Source organism: Takifugu rubripes, chromosome 1 (assembly GCF_901000725.2).
Source record: "Takifugu rubripes chromosome 1, fTakRub1.2, whole genome shotgun sequence".
NCBI lineage: Eukaryota > Metazoa > Chordata > Actinopteri > Tetraodontiformes > Tetraodontidae > Takifugu > Takifugu rubripes.
In genome coordinates, this window is record NC_042285.1 from 5,758,109 (window position 1) to 5,777,510 (window position 19,402).

General features: G+C 40.4%; 1 protein-coding gene and 1 long non-coding RNA gene across 3 annotated transcripts; one reads left to right on the plus strand and one right to left on the minus strand.

Moving 5' to 3' along the window:
* Positions 1–989: 989 nt before the first annotated feature.
* Positions 990–3,097, minus strand: LOC115250568 (uncharacterized). Of its 2 annotated transcripts, none has more exons than XR_003889144.1 (3): positions 2,225–3,097; positions 2,038–2,125; positions 990–1,804 (listed from the first exon to the last, which is right to left on the minus strand). It is a non-coding gene; the product is annotated as an uncharacterized lncRNA (long non-coding RNA). The 2 variants fall into 2 exon arrangements; XR_003889148.1 differs by having other exon boundaries at positions 2,001–2,125.
* A 1,192-nt stretch (positions 3,098–4,289) lies between these two features.
* On the plus strand, positions 4,290–15,897 carry adgra1a (adhesion G protein-coupled receptor A1a). The gene is made up of 7 exons (XM_029844164.1): positions 4,290–4,784; positions 5,292–5,533; positions 9,512–9,639; positions 11,830–11,953; positions 13,908–14,053; positions 14,187–14,282; positions 14,391–15,897. The coding sequence occupies exons 2-7, from the start codon at positions 5,495–5,497 to the stop codon at positions 15,895–15,897; spliced, it is 2,040 nt and encodes a 679-aa protein (XP_029700024.1). The 5' UTR covers positions 4,290–4,784; positions 5,292–5,494.
* Positions 15,898–19,402: the final 3,505 nt, after the last annotated feature.

Sequence of the window (19,402 nt, forward strand, 5' to 3'; positions counted from 1 at the left end):
AAAACCTCTTAGAGCGGACTAAAGAAGAAGATGGTTTCCACAGAAATCGAGCACCAAGCACCAATTTGTACAGAGGGTACAGATCCCTATGATTATGCCAGTATTAGAATGGGTCCTGTTGTCATTGTTTAATTGTCTGGTCTGCCAGGTTTTGCTGCACTTTCACAATAGCTTCTGCATTAGACAGTCCACAGCTCTGAGTCACAGTACTGTCAAACATCTGCAACACTGTACTACCACCAACAAAAAAGAACCTATGCACATTGAACAAGGTGCTGATTTATTTTAGTATAAATTTGTGTGAAAATACATATGTAACTGTTGACAATGAATTGTACAGAGTTTGAATATTCTAAAAATAGGTGTGTAATTTTAAGTTAAAAGTTGTAACTATTTTACTGTGATGTGTAATTCATAATCACATTAGTGGTAGATTTAATTTGGACATTCATGGTTTTGGGATTTTTAAAAAAATGTCCTTAACTCTCTTATCACATTGAGTACGTTGTGAAGTTTTAACTGTTTTGTGCTGGGTCATTGTAGCCAAAATGAATTTGCGAGTGAAGTCCAAGATGGTATACATTTACAGGTCCTCCGCACAAGGTCCCCTAGCCTAAATCAAGGAAAAGACTACAGTAGGGGCACCTCTTTTGTTGTCACTGTCTTGCCTTTACCATCAATTCTGTGTATTCCAATGATTTCTTGTATTGTATAATAAACTACTAATGGATAAAAGATGGAAGCGAGCAACTAAGATAAGAAAAAACAGTAGATATGCTAATTCTATAGTTCAGCTACTGCTGTGCGTACAGTGGCAGTATCTCCAGTCATGCTTCTTATAAAGAAGCTATGCAGAAATAAATGCAGAAGAAGTCTGAGGCAAGGATAAGCAGCCTTTCTCCATAGCGCCCTCTCAGCCTTGGAGACCACTCTGCCTTGGCTAGTATCAATAACACCACTGATCCTCCTGGTTTCATAAAATCACAGTAACAGGCAAACAAACAAACAAAAGGCTTCTGGTTAAAAAAAAACACGCGAATTATGAAACCAGCAATAAAAAAGGGCAACAAAGGGGTTTATTGAGAGAAGGGAAGCAAACAGACTTCATACTACTATACCGGTACATGTCTGTCTGCGACTAATGACAGAAGTTGCATTTCCTAAACATCTATTGCCACAAAATTAAATGAAGTGAGGGCAATCTGCGACCAATAATGCAGACGGTCACTTGTTCCAGAGGAAATATTGGCCATCTACCGGTATATGAAATTATGTAAGAGAAGATGGAGTTATAAAAATATGTTAATACAAATTTGTTAATACACAAATAGTGAACCTTTCTCTGTGACAGCACATTTGTGTGGGGATGACGTCCTCTCTTCTTTGGCACCTACCTGCATATCTTATGTGACCTATTCTGTAAAGTGCCTAGAAACAATCTTGATTGTAACAGATGCTATATAAATAAAGAATGATTTGATTCTGGAGTAATAACACCAAAGTCTATTAATTCCTACATCACCTTGGATATCCTAAACTTTCCATATCAACTGAAAGACAAATGTGCATAAACATGCTTTTATAACCTGGCTGAATGAAATATATGTTAGCAATCATCAGCTATCAAATTACGAGTAGAGTGGGGGCAATCTATTACCCCAGTTTATTAATTAACTTCAAACCCAAACCTGGCTTTAGTTTATTTGGAAATATATTTTCTCCGCATCACGAATCTGAGCTGGAGGACAGGAAAAACGAGTTGTTTGTTGTACGTCATCGCCCTCTCCTGGTCCACAGTCTCCTTCTGGAGACAAAGTTGAGCTGGTTAAACACTGCCTAATTACAAATATAAACCAACATAGCATAAGAATGCAATGGAAATACAATATTAGAAACCAAATAACTGGGGAGATAAAATATAAAGCAATGAGACCTGTGACTCTCTCCTTGTCCAACCACACCTATCCAGTCCTACTCAACTGATCAATGTGGGGGTTCACCTGACTGACTTTTTCCTCTTCTATTTTTGTATTCTACCTTGGTGATCTTGATGGCTCTTGTTGATCTCCTTTGTCTCCATCTCAGACCCAGAGAAGATATGTTTCTCCTTGTTGGGGATTTCCTTCTAGGTAGAAGAGGGTTTGTTGTTGGCCAAGATAGTGACAGACTTTGATGAAATGATATTAATTTCACAGAAGTTAATAAAGGAGGAAACCACATTCACCTGCTCATTGAAGTGGTCAGGCCGAGAGAGGAGTTTGCTCCAGTCCGTAGACTCCAGACAGCCCTGGAGATCAGTGACGTCCTCCTTGATCCACTGTTTGATGGTCTTGGTCACCTTCTTGGCAGGATGGCATGGTGATCAGCGGATCCCAGAGGGTAAAGACCGATTGACCTGTAGGCATTGAGGGCAGAGCCGTAACATCTGTCCAGTGTCTTCCCAAGGTGGGTGACACATGTGATGCACTGGGTGAAGCTTGTCAGGAATCAGGAAGCCTTTCAGGAGTCCCCTAGAGGATTCTAGAGGAGTGTGGAAATAGCTGCTCCACCTTTTTCAGGGTGGTTCTGATGTGGTCGATTGTTGTGGTAGGCTTTGTTCTGGGATGGATGTAGCCCAGAATGAAGAAGAGTTTCCTGACACAGCCAGGAGCCTGAAATTTGAGGTGCACAGTTCTTCTCTCACATTGGAGGTGGGACATCAGCAGAGGTTCACATAGAAACACATACCTCCAGTGATGTCACCAGGCAAAAATCATGTTTAATAAATTGGTGTAGTATCTGACCCGTTCTATGCAGGCTTTACATCTGTAAGGCCGTAACGTGTTTAACAGCCAACCTAAGCACCATATTAGGACATCCTCCACATGTGTGTCCGGTGTCTTCTTCCTTTAGGTAATAGGAGCTGCTAAAAGATAACACTGGAGCCTGTGGGCCCCCGGTGATTCTCACTAGGAGGATGTATAGCATGAAGCATCTTCACTATTCCCTTTTTTGGTCATAACTGAACACCAGACCATTGGGTTGACCATACAGTATAGCGTGAGGTCATTAGAAAAGAATGTGTTTACTAGACTCTATAAGAAGGAGGTATCGAGGTAGACACCCCAAACTGCAGTGTTCGATTGATGCCTGACTGTTCTCTCCAATAAACATCTTTGATAACCAAGTCGGTGTCTGCGAAGTTTCCTTCCTCATCAACACATCTCGGCAACCACCAGGAGAAGATTCACAACATTGGGATTTTGCTGGAGACATAACATAACAACTTAACAACAGTTACAGCACAACAATTTGAAACCCAATCTAACAATTTAACAGTGGTAAATTATTTTAAAAGACAACAAATATCACAGGGGATGATAAGCTAAGCATTTGAGATGACAGTTTAAAACACTTAAAAAGGGAAGTAGCATTATATTATGTAAATGAGTATAAATAAACTGAGAGAATAATAAGTAAATAAAATAAAAATAACTGCTGCTACTGTAAAAGTTTTTTTCACAGTTGCAAACAGGAATTTTTAGAGGTAAAATTGGACATTGCAGGTAATATGAGACAATGTGTGATTATTCAGCATTTTCTTTTGCCATCAGTCTAACTGTGGCAGGAAAAAATGCTGTTGAAAAACCTTGTTCTGTTTCTACTGCTGCTTGCTCTGCTGTCACTGATTATATATAAAGTTTTTGTGTCAGAGCAGAGAGTGAACTGGGTGCAAAGGGTCTGTGGTGATAATGTCTGCTCTTTTCCAGCAGTGCTGCCTGTAAATTAAGTGTATGGACAGATCCTCTCTGCAGGCTTTATGACTCTTTGGAGAGCTTTGCTCTGCCTGTGGGGGGTTACCTTCCCAGACAGTGACGCCTGTGGTGAGGATGCTCTCTATCAGTCCTCTAAGGGCCTGTATGAGAGGGTGTCCAGTCTCTGCGGGGTTCCTCCCCCTCCGCTGAGAATCATTTTGTCGAGGCACCACATGACGTCTGGCATGAGTGTCAGTGTCCTGAAATCACTCAGTATGGATTTGTCTGATCTTTTAGGGACTGGTTTGATGGTGGAGGATTTGAAAGTACGGGGGAATGTTGCCTGGGATAGTCACCATAGACACCAGTGCAGGCCTTCAGAACCCTGAGATGGAGACCATACTGTCCCACCTGCTTTTGAGCCTTCAGGACCTCTGTGTGTGTGTGTGTGTGTGTGTGTGTATGCATGTGTGAACTGAAAAGCAGCATCCATGGGGTCACAGGGGGCATTTCAAGATGTGTCCCTCTTCAGACCATCAAACCTGGCATCGAAGATACTAAGGCTGTCTGGAGGGTTGGCTTTACTGGGGGCAGGTCATTGCTGTAGTTCTTCAGTAGTTTGTAATTGACTGAATTACCAGCTCCCCTGATTGAGCTCTAAAATAGCCAGGGCTTAGGTAAACAGCTAAAAGTGCACATGTGATAATAGAAATATAATCAAATCAATAATATAATATAATAATAAGAGATGATGACATTAAGAGGCAGAAAATACAACATAAAATGGGCTAAAAATTAATTCAAATGAATTATTTTCCCAGCAAGAAGATTTTTTTAAGAGTAAAGCCTCCTTCACCATGTTTAATTTAACAAATGTCCCTGTCAAAGCGAATGTCCCCGCCTTCAAACACTACATCACGTGCTGCACTATAAAAAGAAATGGAGCATAGCCACGATCTCCACTGACCCGAATGAAATCAGCGGCAACAGCAGCAGCAGCAGCAGCAGTAGAAGCATCATCCACAGCAGCAGCAGCAGCTTCAAAAACAGGTAAGTTATTAGGATAATGGTTCTGATTATTATTATGATGATTATTGTTTTTCCTAATAGCGGTAGTAGCCCCATATGCCATTTTCTTTGTTATGCATGGTTTCATTGCCACTGGATGTTAGGTTCAGGTGTTAGCTTTGTTACTACTTGTAAATAAAGATGGCTGCCAGCTCATCAGGCATACAGAGCATCTGAAAAAAAAAAGAATAAAACATCAGTATTCTATGAAAGGTGACCCACACCATTGAAAATACATTGTGGCATTTGGAAAAAATTTGATCGTATGATCACATGAACTAATGAGTAATTATCTATTGATAATCTGGACATCGTAATTATAGTAGATTTCTTTAAGGTGCAATAGGACAACTAAAAATGTGACACAGGTGTTATGAGAGCTAAACCAAGGGTTAAACCAAAAGTCTTTAATTGTGACTCTCTCCTCTTCTGCCACAAGCAATCTTAGATAAGGACATAGATAAAGTTTGGTTATGTCCTTGTGTCCAGCACCTGCTCTTCAAACTTAGATGGAATCAGGACGGTCATGCTTGGGCTGGCTGTTGACACTGCTCATGTAAACACCCAACCGGACAAAGGCTGTGAAGTTGGCCCATCTTCTGTGGAATATCCATTGTGGCAGCCAGTGAGCTGGAGGAACAACCCAGTTCTGTCATCACCCTCTAATGGAGCCACAGGTGATGGGGTAGAGTATGGAGAGGGTGCAACAGAGCTTCTCAGTAAACATAATGGTAAGGCCACCATTTTTCTGCATCAAGGCTCAGTGTTAAATGTGGATATATGGTAAAGGAGATTCTCTTCTGTAAAACTAGCAATGTGTTATGTGTGTTAGCTTAACATCTGGAAAAGTTTGCGAGTATCTTAAATAACTCTTTGATATGACAAATTCCCACGGCCCAGAAATGTAGAGTTGTAGAGGATATCATCGAAAACTTTGATGATAAATGTCTGTGTAGATTTTCAATCATCCAGGTCATAGTTATCCAAGGTAGTTTTCTTTGTCAACTGGACTGTATTTCTTCTCTTTGAAGATGTTTCGCCTTCTATCCAGAAGGCGAAACATCATCGCTGGGGACCGAGCTTGAAAATATAGCCCTTGTGGACCATTTAGCATGCTATTGATCTGGGTGGTCACCTGAGAGTCGTTGGCAGGGTCGTTCACCTAGTTTAAGTTGAGGTGTCTCTCCTTTGTCTGCTGGCTCACATGGTGGTGAGTCACTGGGTCTCCTGGAATGGTGTGAATGTTTGGTTTGTTGCTGGAGGTCTGCATTGTCCTCCACTTCTCCAAAGAGAAGAAATTTGATGATAAATGTGTTGTGTTGCCATTGACACAGTCCATCGCCTCATAATGAAACACTTGATGTATTAAAGCATACTGTTAGGTGTGTCAGATGCTAGTTTTGATCTTTGTGCCAATGAAACTATTGACCACCACTAATGATATTGTCCTTCCCATCTGCTGTCTAATGCTGGTCTGTATGGCTTAACATAGTTAAAACTTGTCTCTGTTAGCCCAACTTAAGTCATGCCATTTTCGAATGGTAAGTGGCTGTCATTTGGTCTTAAAGTCTTAACTACTAATGGGCTTGAAGCTAAACTGGTCAAGACGTGCAGACATTTTGGTGTTTGGAGAACTTATGAGCCCAATATTGAAAACCTACTTTTCATGTATACATCTCCATAATCATGGACACAACTCAAATCAATTAATATGTGGATAGTGGGGTTCAGGAATCTTGGTATTGCTTTTCAGTTCAGTAGTAACAGGATTCTTCTGGAACTGACAAATAGAACTGGTCATTAGCTTGGTTTAAGATAATTCATCTGGATGCATCTCATTCTGTTAGTTTTTAAGATGTTTCAACTCTTATCGAAGGGGCTTCTTCAGCTCTAAATTAACATTGGAATCCCAGCGTTATATGCTGGGCTGATTTAGTGAATGCTGTTGTTAGTGGTTGTTGGTGGTAATTTGCATTAATAAGAATGGATAATCTGTGTCCTGAATAATTGAAATAGGACAAGACAAAAACTGAGGTCAAAAAGTCCTTTCTACTTCTATTATGTCAGCTGATTTACATTTTATAGTACTTGTTAACTCCCTGGTTAAAAGACTCTGCTGCTCCTAACATAAAGGCTCATTATAAAAGATTACCTCATGATACTGTATGCAGCATGGCAGCTCACTGTAATCACAGCATAGTGCACACTGAGTTCTGATGTTCAGGCATTTGATCTTGTTATTCCAGCAGATCTGCAAAAGGTCTAATCAGTCATGCTTAGTCTAATAAACAGTTGTTTGGCTGCTGTGCCAGACATGAAAATGTCTCTAAAAAGAAGCCAATTAAACCCAAAGAAAAAGAAAGCTCAAACACATAAATATAGAACCCCGTTAGGTCTTGAGTTTTGCTTCTGTGGAGATCCTCAGCTTTGAATATGCGCATGCAGAAGTGACTTCCTGTGGAAAAAGAGCTAATTTTACTCCATTGCTAAGCCATCTGAACCTCGCCACAAACGTCTTCTCCCAAATGCAGTGATTTAGATTTTGGACCGCAGATATATTCATAATGTCAAAACCCTCGATTCAGTCATCTGTGTATCATTTGGCTCAGACTGAACCAGAATAGATTCTTTTAAGTTTTCTCCTTCTCCAAGAGAAATAAAAGCAGTGAGCTGTAGAGTGTTCTGACAGGTATTCCATGACGACGGAGCAAAGTATGAAAACACTGATTTGCCGAGTTCAGTGAAAACCCTGGGGATCTGGAAGAGCTGCCATCCAATGGAGCGAAAACTGCAGGAACTGTAAGTGGGAGTCAGCAGAGAACATAGATGGGGCGGGAGCCTGCCCAGTATAGCTTTATATATAAAGCTGTGTCTGTGTTGCAGTCTTCTCTGGAGAACGCAGCGATGCGTTTGAAATGAAAAGAAATTGTGATGAAGCATTAGGAGCTATGATAGACCGAGTCAAGGCGTTGTGTGTCACTCAGGATAGTTGTGTGTAGCCCCAGTTCCTTCCTCTGTTCCTACTCGAATTTTTCAAGCTGGACTTTGTAAGACAACTTGAAATTACAGAACAAAATTGATGCCAAAACGGAACCTTGGGAAAGCTGAACCCTTAGAAATCTCCAAGAACTTTGATCAGTGACCCTCTACATATGTGCTGTGGTCAGTCAGAAATCAGTTTCTGAACCACTCTAGAGCCTTTGCTCCAACACCAACATCATCCGTTCTGCCCAAAAGCATCTCATGGTCAACAAAAACAAAGGCCTGTTGTACTTATGTTGCCTGACAGGTCTCTTTTGTCTAAATTAGGAATTAGGAAAAATCATCTATGTAAAAATATGGAACTAACAACTACCAGAAAATACAACAACAAAAATTATTGGTGCTGTCTTGTTTTGCTGAGTCCATAAAGGTGCCATGAGACCAATTGTGACCTCACATTAAGCACTAGAACCACCTCAGCCATTTAGGTCTCACAGGACTGTAATTTCCAGATGTTAAAAGTATAAATCCTATCTCAGTCCCCGGTTTCTGTGAGAATTTTACATAACAATGTTAAAAACTCATTAGCTCTTTTCTCACCAACAATCTCAGGAATGTTTATTACCAGTAATTTGTTTACTGGGTAAAAATTCCCTGTAATCTCTGTGGTTTGTGCTTTTATTTAACCTCAAATTTCCTGATAACTAACAGTCGCACTCACATGTGTGAAAGTGGAACAATAGTCTGACCCACTGCAGCTGTTGTGATCTTTTAGCTTCTGATCCTGTTGCCGAATGTTTTATAACTTTTAATGACTGTTTCGTCACGTTCCCTGCATTTATCTCCACCAGCCTGTCAGCTATTCATCCAATGGCTCGGGTGTTCAAGTCACTAACTCAGAGCCCCGCAGTTTTCTGTCTCTGCTGACAGGCTCAGAAGAACCAAGATCTCATTACCTGTCCACATTTTGTAATTTATTATTTCACTGTATTTCCCAAATAATCAAAAAAGTGAACCAGCATTGTTTACCACACAGTCCCATCCCTCAAGAGAGTGAGAAAAGCTGTATGTTTGGAACAATGAGATTTTCCCAGGTAATTTAGGTGGAAATGTGCCTGAAATTTCTGTAAATCCCAGGTGAATGATCACATTTCCTATTGGGGTTGTTAACATACACTTACAATAATCATAATCATGATACCATGTCATTCAGACATGTCATTTATGTTAATAACTACTTATGTTACTATCATCATACAAACACACACACACACACACACACACACACACACACACACATATTCTTTTTATTATTGGTCTAAATATAAATCTCTGACAGAAAGGGCAAAACTAATGATCAAAAAAATATCATGGATTATTTTTGTTTCATTAATTTGATTTTTACATTTTTGCATTTGCCCAAATCTGCAGCTGCATCTATATTCAATGAATTTGTCCATCACACTCATTAAAAAGGGTGATTAGAGACTAACATAACGTCTGTTGTTGACGGAAAATTGTTAGGCTACAAGCTATATTAACATAAATAATCCTGCAGATGTACACATCTACAGAATGTGCTCAGTAACATCCTTTTGGGGTTAAATTTGCCCTGAGCAATTTATTTACCTATGAACAAATATTTAATGATGTTAAATAATTACACTTTGCACATGCTTGGTGATGCTTCTCATTCATTATATTATTTTGTTTTTAAATGTGTTCAGGATTTAAAGCGAGTGCTGTCCTTCCCACCATACCCTGGTGATTACTTGCATCCAGTGGTATATGCCTGTACAGCTGTCATGCTCCTCTGTTTGCTCATCTCCATCATGACCTACATCATCCACCACAGGTGAACAATTGTCACTTTTCTACGAATTCGCATTCTGACAATTTTAGAAACTTCTCTAACTGCTCATGTTCATGAAATATCCATCTTTGAAATGCAATAGAACTGCTTTGATTTCAAAAATTTAAACCAGATAAGGTAAGAAAATAGCTTATGAATTTACTGTGGCTTTGGGCTACAGGCTGGGAGAATGTGGGAGAATAATGATTTATGCTCAAAATGATGTTTTCAATGTTTTTATTTGGGGCAAATCTTGCACTTTTAAAAAAAAAAAAAATCTTACACCATTTCTTCTCTGGCAAGAAGAAGGGCCGTGTCAGAGTGAGACGGTAATGTAAAACATGTAAACACAAAGTCTTCCTTACCAATATGAGCTCACTTCGGAACAAAACAGACAAACTCTGGGCTAAAGTGAACCATCTACATGAATGCAGAGGTGCTTCTATCCTGGCATCTACGGGGACCTGGCTCAAACATGGCGATGACAATAACACTAGTGCCATCAGAAGTTTGCTGATGACACAGTTCTGTTCTGTCCCTCCACCACTGTCCTGCTCTGCAGCTTTCTGTAGAGGAGAGTGACACTTCCTGTCTGGAGTTGAACATCAGTAAAACCAAAAGCATGTTGGTGAGCTTCCCCAGGAACAGGTGGCAGCTGTCACCACCATCGCCCACACTTCGCCAGATGGGAAAGAGTACTAATACCTGGGTATCAGCCCTGCCAATCAGCCAAGGTTCTCCTCCTACACTGGAATTCTGAGGAAGTCCCAAAAGATCATGTACCTACTCAGGCAGCTGTAATATTTTTCTAACAGCAAGAAAATGTGCTCTATATGCTGCTGGTATCAGTCCATCACCCTACAGGACAGGAACCGTGGTGGTATTCTAAGAATATTCTAAGAATTTTAGCACCTGAGCACTTAATACCAGCAGCGTTCACTTGGCCCAACTGGTCACATGCTCTTCTCCAAGTATTCAAGTGGTCACCACCAGACTGCAGCATTATAACATTTTTCTGATTTGGATTCTGAATTTGTTTTGATGATCTGCCTGAAGTGTGAGTAACCATTCAAATCAGTCCAGCTTTAGTTTCACAGTCGACTACTACATTGATTTAGAATTTGGATATTATACTTAATGCTTGGTGTTGTTCCAATAAAGCTAAAATGAAGAATTTAACTACACAATTAACACCATTTACATTGAGTCTAATGTATCTGATTGTATTCAGTGCATGTGTGTTAAACCTTTTTTCAATATTACCACTTATGATTCTTTGTGAATCCTCATTGACCAAATTAAATGTGGTAACAGCTGGTGACTATGTGGGGTTCAGGAAAATCACCAACTAGCCTAAAGCACCACCACTCCACTCATTGATGACCTGCGACAATCCGAACGGTCTGAATGAATTAAACTGCCGTTTTAATGAGTCATCAGGCAGCCCTGACACCCCCACCTACATACCATCAACATGAACATTCATACCCCCGACACCCCAGAAGACTCATCAAAGTCCATGTTGTACCCGTCCTCCTCCTCCCACGCAACTACAGTCTTCTCAGTTCTGCTTGAAGATGTAAACAACCCCCACAAGGGAACGAGACGGTATGTTCCCCTCCTCCCTGAGCGCACTCTGTGCGGTCAGAGTTCACGGACATTTTAATCAACATGTGGCAGCCTGCTCCAAATCCTCCAGCATAGTCTCAGTCTGACTCTAGCAGATAAAGAAGTCTAAAAGATCAAGAAGATAAAGAACACGGGACTTAATGACTACAGACCTTTGGCACCAACGTCTGCCACAACAACCTGGAGCTGAACGCCCAGAAGTCAGTGGAGATAATTATGGTCTTTTGGAACATCTCAGCTTCATTGCAATCACCAAAGCAAATTCCTAGTAATGTAAAATCAATTCACTTCCACAGCAATAAAAATACAATGGTGATCCCGATTCCAAAGATTCTCCACAAGGAACTTCATCTTTTCCCCTCTCTCTCCTAACCTTTAGAATCAATTTGAGTGAACTTTGGAGATGATGGTGGGACACAATCACCAGCTCCTGCATCAGCAGCTTGTATGACCTTATGATTCTAATGGCTGCCTGTATAGCTCAACGCATAAATTTTGTGCAAGCATCAAAATGATCACAATTACTGGCGAATAAGAATGTTATTTTCTGTTTGTTCTTTGCAGGATGATCCGCATCAACAGTACTGGGTGGCACACACTTATCAACTTCTTCTTCCACACTGGGCTAACATTTGGAGTGTTTGCTGGAGGCATCAATCAGATCAACATGCCTTTTTTGTGTCAAATTGTAAGCTGGCATTTTCCCATTTCTTTAGCACTTACAATTTTTTCTGGACAGCTTAAAGAATACTGTAACTAACTATTTAGTCAAGAAACAATGTGGCCCATGAAGTCACTTCACTTGCCAAATCAGCCTACAGTAATATTAATAGAGGAAATTAAGCCAAATAACCCACAGTTAGAGACAGGACCCAAAAGCAGCATACATAACTTACGTGTGATTGACGAAAAACTTCATTATACAACAGTTTCCAGAAAGATGGATAGATGCAGAAAAAGGCAAATCCAAAATGGGAAAGAATCCACAGAACAATTCCCCTGGGTAATAATCCAACTCGTACTAATACAGAAAAGAGACAAGAACCAAGCAGGAAGCAGGCAGAATATCGCTAGAAAGTCAAGCATGGAACTCAATCTGCCACATAGTCTGGGATTTAAATATTGAGGAAATTAATGTGTGAAATTGAGCTGATGACAGGAGAGGGTGTCACGGTGGTTGGTTCTGATTGAAACAAAGAAAACTGTCCCCTTTAAATGTTAGTTTGATTCCCATTATTTTTTATCAATGATATACACTATTTTCAACTGGAACGTTCAATTTATTGAGCTCTGGGATCTGTGATTATTTACTTATTGATTGTTTGTGCACTGTGTTTTCCTGTAAGCATTGGTGCTGCAGAGATTTTGATCAGTGAGTGGGCAGCTAACTATTGGCACATCCATATAATACTCAATAACATTGAAATTACAAGGTAGAGATTTGATTAGTCTCTAAATAGTTGACTTGTGACTGTTGTGATGGTACGTTGAGTGATTTCTTTCTGAATATTTTAATCCCTTCATACTATGTCGAGCAAAGAAAGAAAGCAGACAAACAAATATTTATTCACATTATAATGGAACATGATGGGAGTCCTGACTCCATGATTTGCAATGCCAAGTTCAGCAATTCTAGTCTAGCAAAACAAAAGGAACACTTCCGTAAACTGCATGTATAGATGGGGAATAGAAGAACACAATGCTTGCTGAATTCAAGGTGAAGACAGCCAGATTCGATGAAAAGGCCACTCTGCCTGTTCTCGGCTTTGTACCCACCAACAAACTGAGCGGCACAGTATCGTTCCAAGTTGCTTCTCATGTTTTGCTGGCTTTGGTCTTTGAACACAGTGATGTCAATGCATGGTTCATTTTGTGCACCAGTAAAACATACCTATGTCTTGAATTTGAAAAAAGGAAATTATATTTTATTTTGCAATAAAGGAGGGATCAGTGAATGCGCATATGAAACTGGTGGAGTTCAGTACCTCCAAGGTTAAGAATCAATATTCTAAGCCATTATTCTACTGCTGAGCAGGTTTTAGGGAAAAAATGGATGCCAAAGTAATGATAAGGTGGAATAGTTACTATAGTATAATTTTTTTTAAGTACAGTAAATAATGTCTTCCAAGGGTAGCATGCAAAAGTTGAAAAGGATTGGTCCAAGTCCATAACAATGCAAAACTCCATGATGAACCTTATTATATGGGGTATCTGAAAAGTACTATTTACCATCCCAGCTGTCTCTAAAACTAATCAGATGCATTGCCTTTATACATATAAAGCATCATCTGCAGCCAAAGCAAGTTCCTCCACAAATGGTCAACAAGATTGTCAGGCTATTGTAGGAAACACTCCTTTCACGTACATCCAAACTTTCCAAATGACCCACTGATGCACCAATGGATGGACTGTGTGAGCACCTTTAAGTAGCAAAACATTCTGATTTCAAAAAGGTGAATCCTTGTCAGTAAAAGGCACAAACCAATGTCGATTTTTTAAATCTATGATTTTATACTGTTATACTTGATCGTACAAATACAGGGTTTTGCTACATTTGTGTGAATATATTTGTTTTATGTCTCATGTTTCATGCCCATATCATATTACCTATACATGTTTGGCTTGGTTTTTATCTGTTTCAGTTTGGCAGCATACTGCATTATGCATCATTATCCTCCATGCTGTCACTCACATTTATGGCTAGAAATATCTGCAAAGATGTTTGCAATGATCCACTCAAGGCTCTGGACAGGAATGAAGTTACTCAATCCAAATCAACCATTCTCAGGTAAATAGTGTTTTTTGTTCTTTCTGGAAGTTAATATTTCAAGCAGGAGGAAATCTTGTATAATATTTTACATTTACATTACATTTTAGTGGCTTCTATGAATTTACTTAATTCACCTTGATTTTCCCCACAGATTTTATCTTGTAAGCGATGGAATTCCACTCATAATTGTTGGAATAACTGCAGCATTTGGCCTGGAGAATTATGGCAGCAAGGATGATGCTTTGTAGTAAGTATTCATTAGTCTTGCGCATCCATGCTGTCAAAATGTCATGTCAATTCATCAAATAGAGAAAATACATTTTGTTCTCTGTGGTTTTTTTTTTTTTTTTTGTAGTTGCTGGATAGCGTGGAGACCAAGCCTCGGGGTTTTCTACGCCCCTGCTTGTCTTCTGGTTCTGGTCATGTCGTTATACTTGCTGTGTACCTACATTCAGCTAAAACGTCACCCAGACAGGAAGTATGAGATACGCTTTCTGAGTAAGAAGCAGCAGCATTTATCATCTTGTAAGTCAAATCCTAGCTTCAACCCTGCGGGGACTCCTGGACAGGCCAGTGATTCTACACCTTCCGTGGATCCTACACCATTTGCATCTGGTGTGTCAGTTTTGGCAAATGAGCACTCATTTAAATCTCAACTCCGGGCCACAGCGTTCACTCTCTTCCTCTTCCTTGTTACCTGGGCATTAGGTGCAATGGCTGTATCTATGGGGCACTTCCTGGATATGATATTCAGCTGCCTGTATGGAGCGTTTTGTGTGACTCTGGGACTCTTTCTTCTCATTCAGCACTGTGCCAAACGGGATGATGTTTGGCACCACTGGTGGACTTGTTGCTCATCTAAATCCAAATCCAATATTATGAGAGATACCAATGAGGAGAGACCGAGTCATGTTCAGGAGCTCCATCAGCCACAATGCCACCTCAGCTCCTCATATTCTGGCAACCAGCCACTGCCTTCTGCCCATCTTGTGCAGAGTTCTCACCATAAAATGTCACCATCTTCCCACAGCCCCACCACTAATCAAGCAGTTCCATGCTGTATGGCCATGATGGGTGCAATTAACGAAACCCCGCTTTCCCCTTTCACCGAGTCAATGCAATCACCGCTTCCAGAGTCACTTTCTGAAGAGCTTCACTGTCCATCCCTCTCACTACAAACCTGTTTTACAAACAGAGCTAAGTTAGCGTCCTTCACCCACCCTCGACCATGTCTTCAGAGCTACTGTTCGCACTTGCCTTCACCCACCCTGGATGATAGTGTGCACAGTTCCCAGCTAGACAGCCCTCATGCAGGGCCTTATCCTGAAGTTTCCCCTCTGGCTTCCAGCAACCCCCAACCAGAAAATAAGCTGCCCTGTCTCAGCTCACACTTGGACAAGGAGCTAGCGCCCTGCAGCGGTTTTCAGACTTTTTGTCATAATATGCTGGATTCAATGACTTCCTGCCATGGTAGTACTCCAAGCATGCATGACAACATGACCTCGTGCCACACCCTCCTTTATCCTTCTCATGACGCTCGAGACTGTCAGTGGTACATGTACACTTCAGCGGATCCTTCTGGCGCAAGAAATTGCTATGAAAAATCCAATGTTTTCACTTTACAGAATCAGGAGGGTCAAGAGACATTAAACTGGATGCCAGAGAACACAGATGTAGAAAAGGATACTCTAGGTATCCAGCGTCAAGGCTTCCCAAGAAATACTTTGCCTCGACAGCATGCCCGTATCAGTGGGAGGAATACCCTTGGTCGAAACAGAAGTCTACAGGAAGATGGCCTTTTAGGATCAGATGCCCCAGGTAACATACAAACGGGTCTCTGGAAGAATGAAACCACAGTATAGATTACTTGTTGCCAAAATAGCAGCAGCTCTGTGAGTGTGATCTCACAGCTTTGCACTGACACAAGTGTCCAGCGAATCATCATCGCAGAAATCATATTTTAGATTCCTTTCAGCAGGTTGCACGAAAACGATGCTGCAGCAGACATCCCAAAGACACAAAGAGTATCAGATGGAGCAAAAGATGAGCAGAGTCATTGTAAGATAGGGATGAAATAGAGATCTGTGTGAGGGACAGGTACACTGAATAAAGGTTCAAATTTCAAAAAGTCAATTAAAGAATAAAACAGTGGGTCATAGTAACTGTTACTGTTGAACAGCAAATGGACAAAAAAGTTTGGAGGAGAAAAATAATGTATATAACTGCTGTAGTTGGCTAAATAAAAGTGATGAATCAGGTAAATGCAAATGTTATTTATGGTCAAAATACTTGATTGAATGCAAAAATGGTTTTATTGTCCTTCTTTTTTTACTAATTCTAACTAAATTAGACTCCCTTAAACACTACCACTACCCGCAATTGTCAGTGCACAGTTCAAATTCCATTTAGAGCTACAGTGCTGAAATTGACCATGCTGGAAAACCCCCCAAAACAAATGCTGTGGCCTTGTTCTGGTGAGTTCAGCAGTGAGTCGAGAGCCTGCTTGCTTGCTGCTTGTCACACATAATATTTCATATCAAATGTCAACAAAAACTTGACGTTATTTTGAATGGAAATGCAGAAACTGACTATCACAATCAGGTTTCTGTTCATTCAACACGTTTATTCACAAATTTACTATAAACTCAGATATGTTGTTGTTCATGAAGCTAATTTTTCTATATTCACCTTTTATGTTTTGAGCATATGGTGGCTAATTATGTGATTGCTCTGAATACACTGAATTTATTACCTTTACATATTCATATTGTACTACCGTAATATAAAAATTAATTCACCAAAAATTATGAGTACAATGTGAGCACGAGTGTGTATGTGTCTATGCATGAAATGGTACAGATGTATTGTGACTCTTTTAAATGTTTTGATCATTATTGCAGAATTTTTATTTGCGTGATAAATATAAAATGATGAAACCTCTGAAATTTTCCAGATGCTCCCCAATTGAGTCTAAGTAATTATAAAAACAACATTAATCAAGTTATATCCTAAAGAGAATTTTTTTCAGTACCAATTCGCTCTTTACACAACTTGATAATTTCAAATGTATCTAACTATATGATAATATAATTAAGACAACATAATCCCTTTTTTGTCCCACAATGGGGACAATTTCAGTGTTAAAGAATGAAACAACAGGTAAAAAAAGGGAAGAGAATTAAGGATAAGCATATGGGGGAAATATATCCATTAGTGTACGTATGAAAAGAAACAGCATGATATTACTGCAGTGTATAAAGTAGAGTGTGAAGAAGTAAACAGGAAGTGCACATAAGTGAAAATGTTTTGGTGCCCCTGAGTTTTATGTGTCCAGTCTATCAGACGTATGTGAGGTGATGACCTGTCTCACTCTCCTGTATTACTCTGCTGTACGATAAACACAAATATGAATTTTTTGATATATGAATATAACATAGCCCTGTTTGATGTAGGAGTGATCACTAAAAAAACCAACTCGGTGTTGCAGTGATGTAATGTCCCACAGTTACAACAGCTTTAAGAGCCTACCCAGGCTGGTGGCTCAGGTTATCTGTAAAATGTTGTGTGATCATGGAGTCATTTTGTTGTATTGTTTGGTTTCACTTTCAAATCATGTGACAACTTGTAAGAATAAGGGAGTGTTTACATACAGTAAACACCCTGTGACAGTACCAAAAATAAAACCTAAGTGTAACTTTCTTCAAGCCTGTTTTCTGAGAATATAAGTCATACGAACCTTAAAGATCTACGAGAAATCACAATGGGATAAGAATCCTCACCTCCAAATCTGAGAGCAAGGGCCTGAGCCGGAAAAGGGTGGCAGGCACTCGGGAATGAGATCCTGGGTTTTAGTATCATGGGATCTTGTTCTACGTGTGAGAGAAGGATGGAGCAAGAGATGAATGGAGTGGTAACCCCACCTTTGAATCAGTATGTTGTGGTAAAGAAGGAGCTGAGCTGAAAGTCGAAGGGATTCTTGTTGTATCAGTCAATCTACATTCTGACCCTCACCTATGGTCGTGAGCTGTAGGTAGGAACCTTAAGAACCAGCTCAACGATATAAGCATCTGAAATAAGTTTCCTCTATCAGATGTCTGTGCTCTCCCTCATAGATATGATGAGAAGTTTGGTCATCTGTGAGGGGCTCAGATCAGAGCCGCTGCTCCTCTGTATTGAGAGGGGCCAGATGAGGTGGATCTGGCCTCTGATTAGGATGCCTCCTGGACACATTCTTGGTGAGTTTTTCCAGGCATGTCACACTGGAAGGAGGTCCCGTGGCAGACCCAGGCCCCGCCACAGCGACTATGTCTCCTGGCTGACCTAGGGGCAACTTGGGATCCCCCTGGAGAGCAAAGTGGTCAGGGTGAGGAAAATATTGCTTCTCTGCTAAGGCTCCTGCCCCTAACAACCATATCTGGACATGCTGTAGAAAATGGAAGGATGGATGTATGGAGGTGAGCTATGACATTGTCATCAATTGAAAACAAACAAAGATCATGTGGGCACCTAAGTGTGCACACCCAGTAGCCTTTGGCCTTTGGAAGGACCTTTAGACTCTCCTTTAATAGGACAATCAGACTCTATTGAGAGCTTTAAATCCAATGTGAGATTTCATCCTAAAGAATTAATTTTCAATGCGGTAAGAACAAGAAGACTGTAGTGGAAACTACCAAAGCCCCAGTGGAGAAGAAGAAATTAAACATTACACATTAATGTGGGGGGAAGGTGTGCTTAAGGGAATTTAATAAAATAGTATAAAAATGAAAACAAAACAAACCTGCAGTGGAGAGAAGTGCCAATACCACGAATCTGCAGGAGCTTCCACACGAGCCTCTCAGCAATCTTGCATAATGTAACACAAAAGAACAGGTGCCATCCTCCTTCGACTGCTTCTCAGAGAGGATGAAGGGCCCTCGTACAGATGTAAGGTTATTTGCCCGTATTCAATGAAGACATGGTCGGCGGTTATGAGCTGTGAGACCAAAAAACGATTACTATTGCCAGCACATGCGTAGATTGAATTAAAAAAAACTACAAAATACTTATTCTAGACTTATATCCACCAATACACCCCTAAAATACTTATTAACATAATCCAGACCATGCAGGCACATAGGATTTCTTGTGTAGGAATCACACCAAGTCAAGTTAGTAAAGACACTGTTCATGCATAGATTCCTGTCTTTCCTTTAGTTTTGTTTTGCTAACCTGAATATTAATTGTGGTATTGATTTTGCCCGAGGGATGCCGTCAGGCTGAAGGAGGAGTCGTATCGGGCCTTACTGGCCTGTGGGACTCCTGAAGCAGCAGATAGGTACCGGCAGGCCAAGCGGAGCGCAGCTACGGCTGTTGCCGAGGCAAAGACCC

What these genes read in the sequence shown, in the direction of transcription:
- adgra1a (XM_029844164.1), top strand. Translation starts at nt 5,495, where the DNA reads ATGGAGAGGGTGCAACAGAGCTTCTCAGTAAACATAATG. An exon ending in TCCAAATCAACCATTCTCAG is followed by an intron (nt 14,054 to 14,186) that starts GTAAATAGTGTT and finishes TTTTCCCCACAG; the next exon opens with ATTTTATCTTGTAAGCGATG. An exon ending in AGCAAGGATGATGCTTTGTA is followed by an intron (nt 14,283 to 14,390) that starts GTAAGTATTCAT and finishes TTTTTTTTGTAG; the next exon opens with TTGCTGGATAGCGTGGAGAC.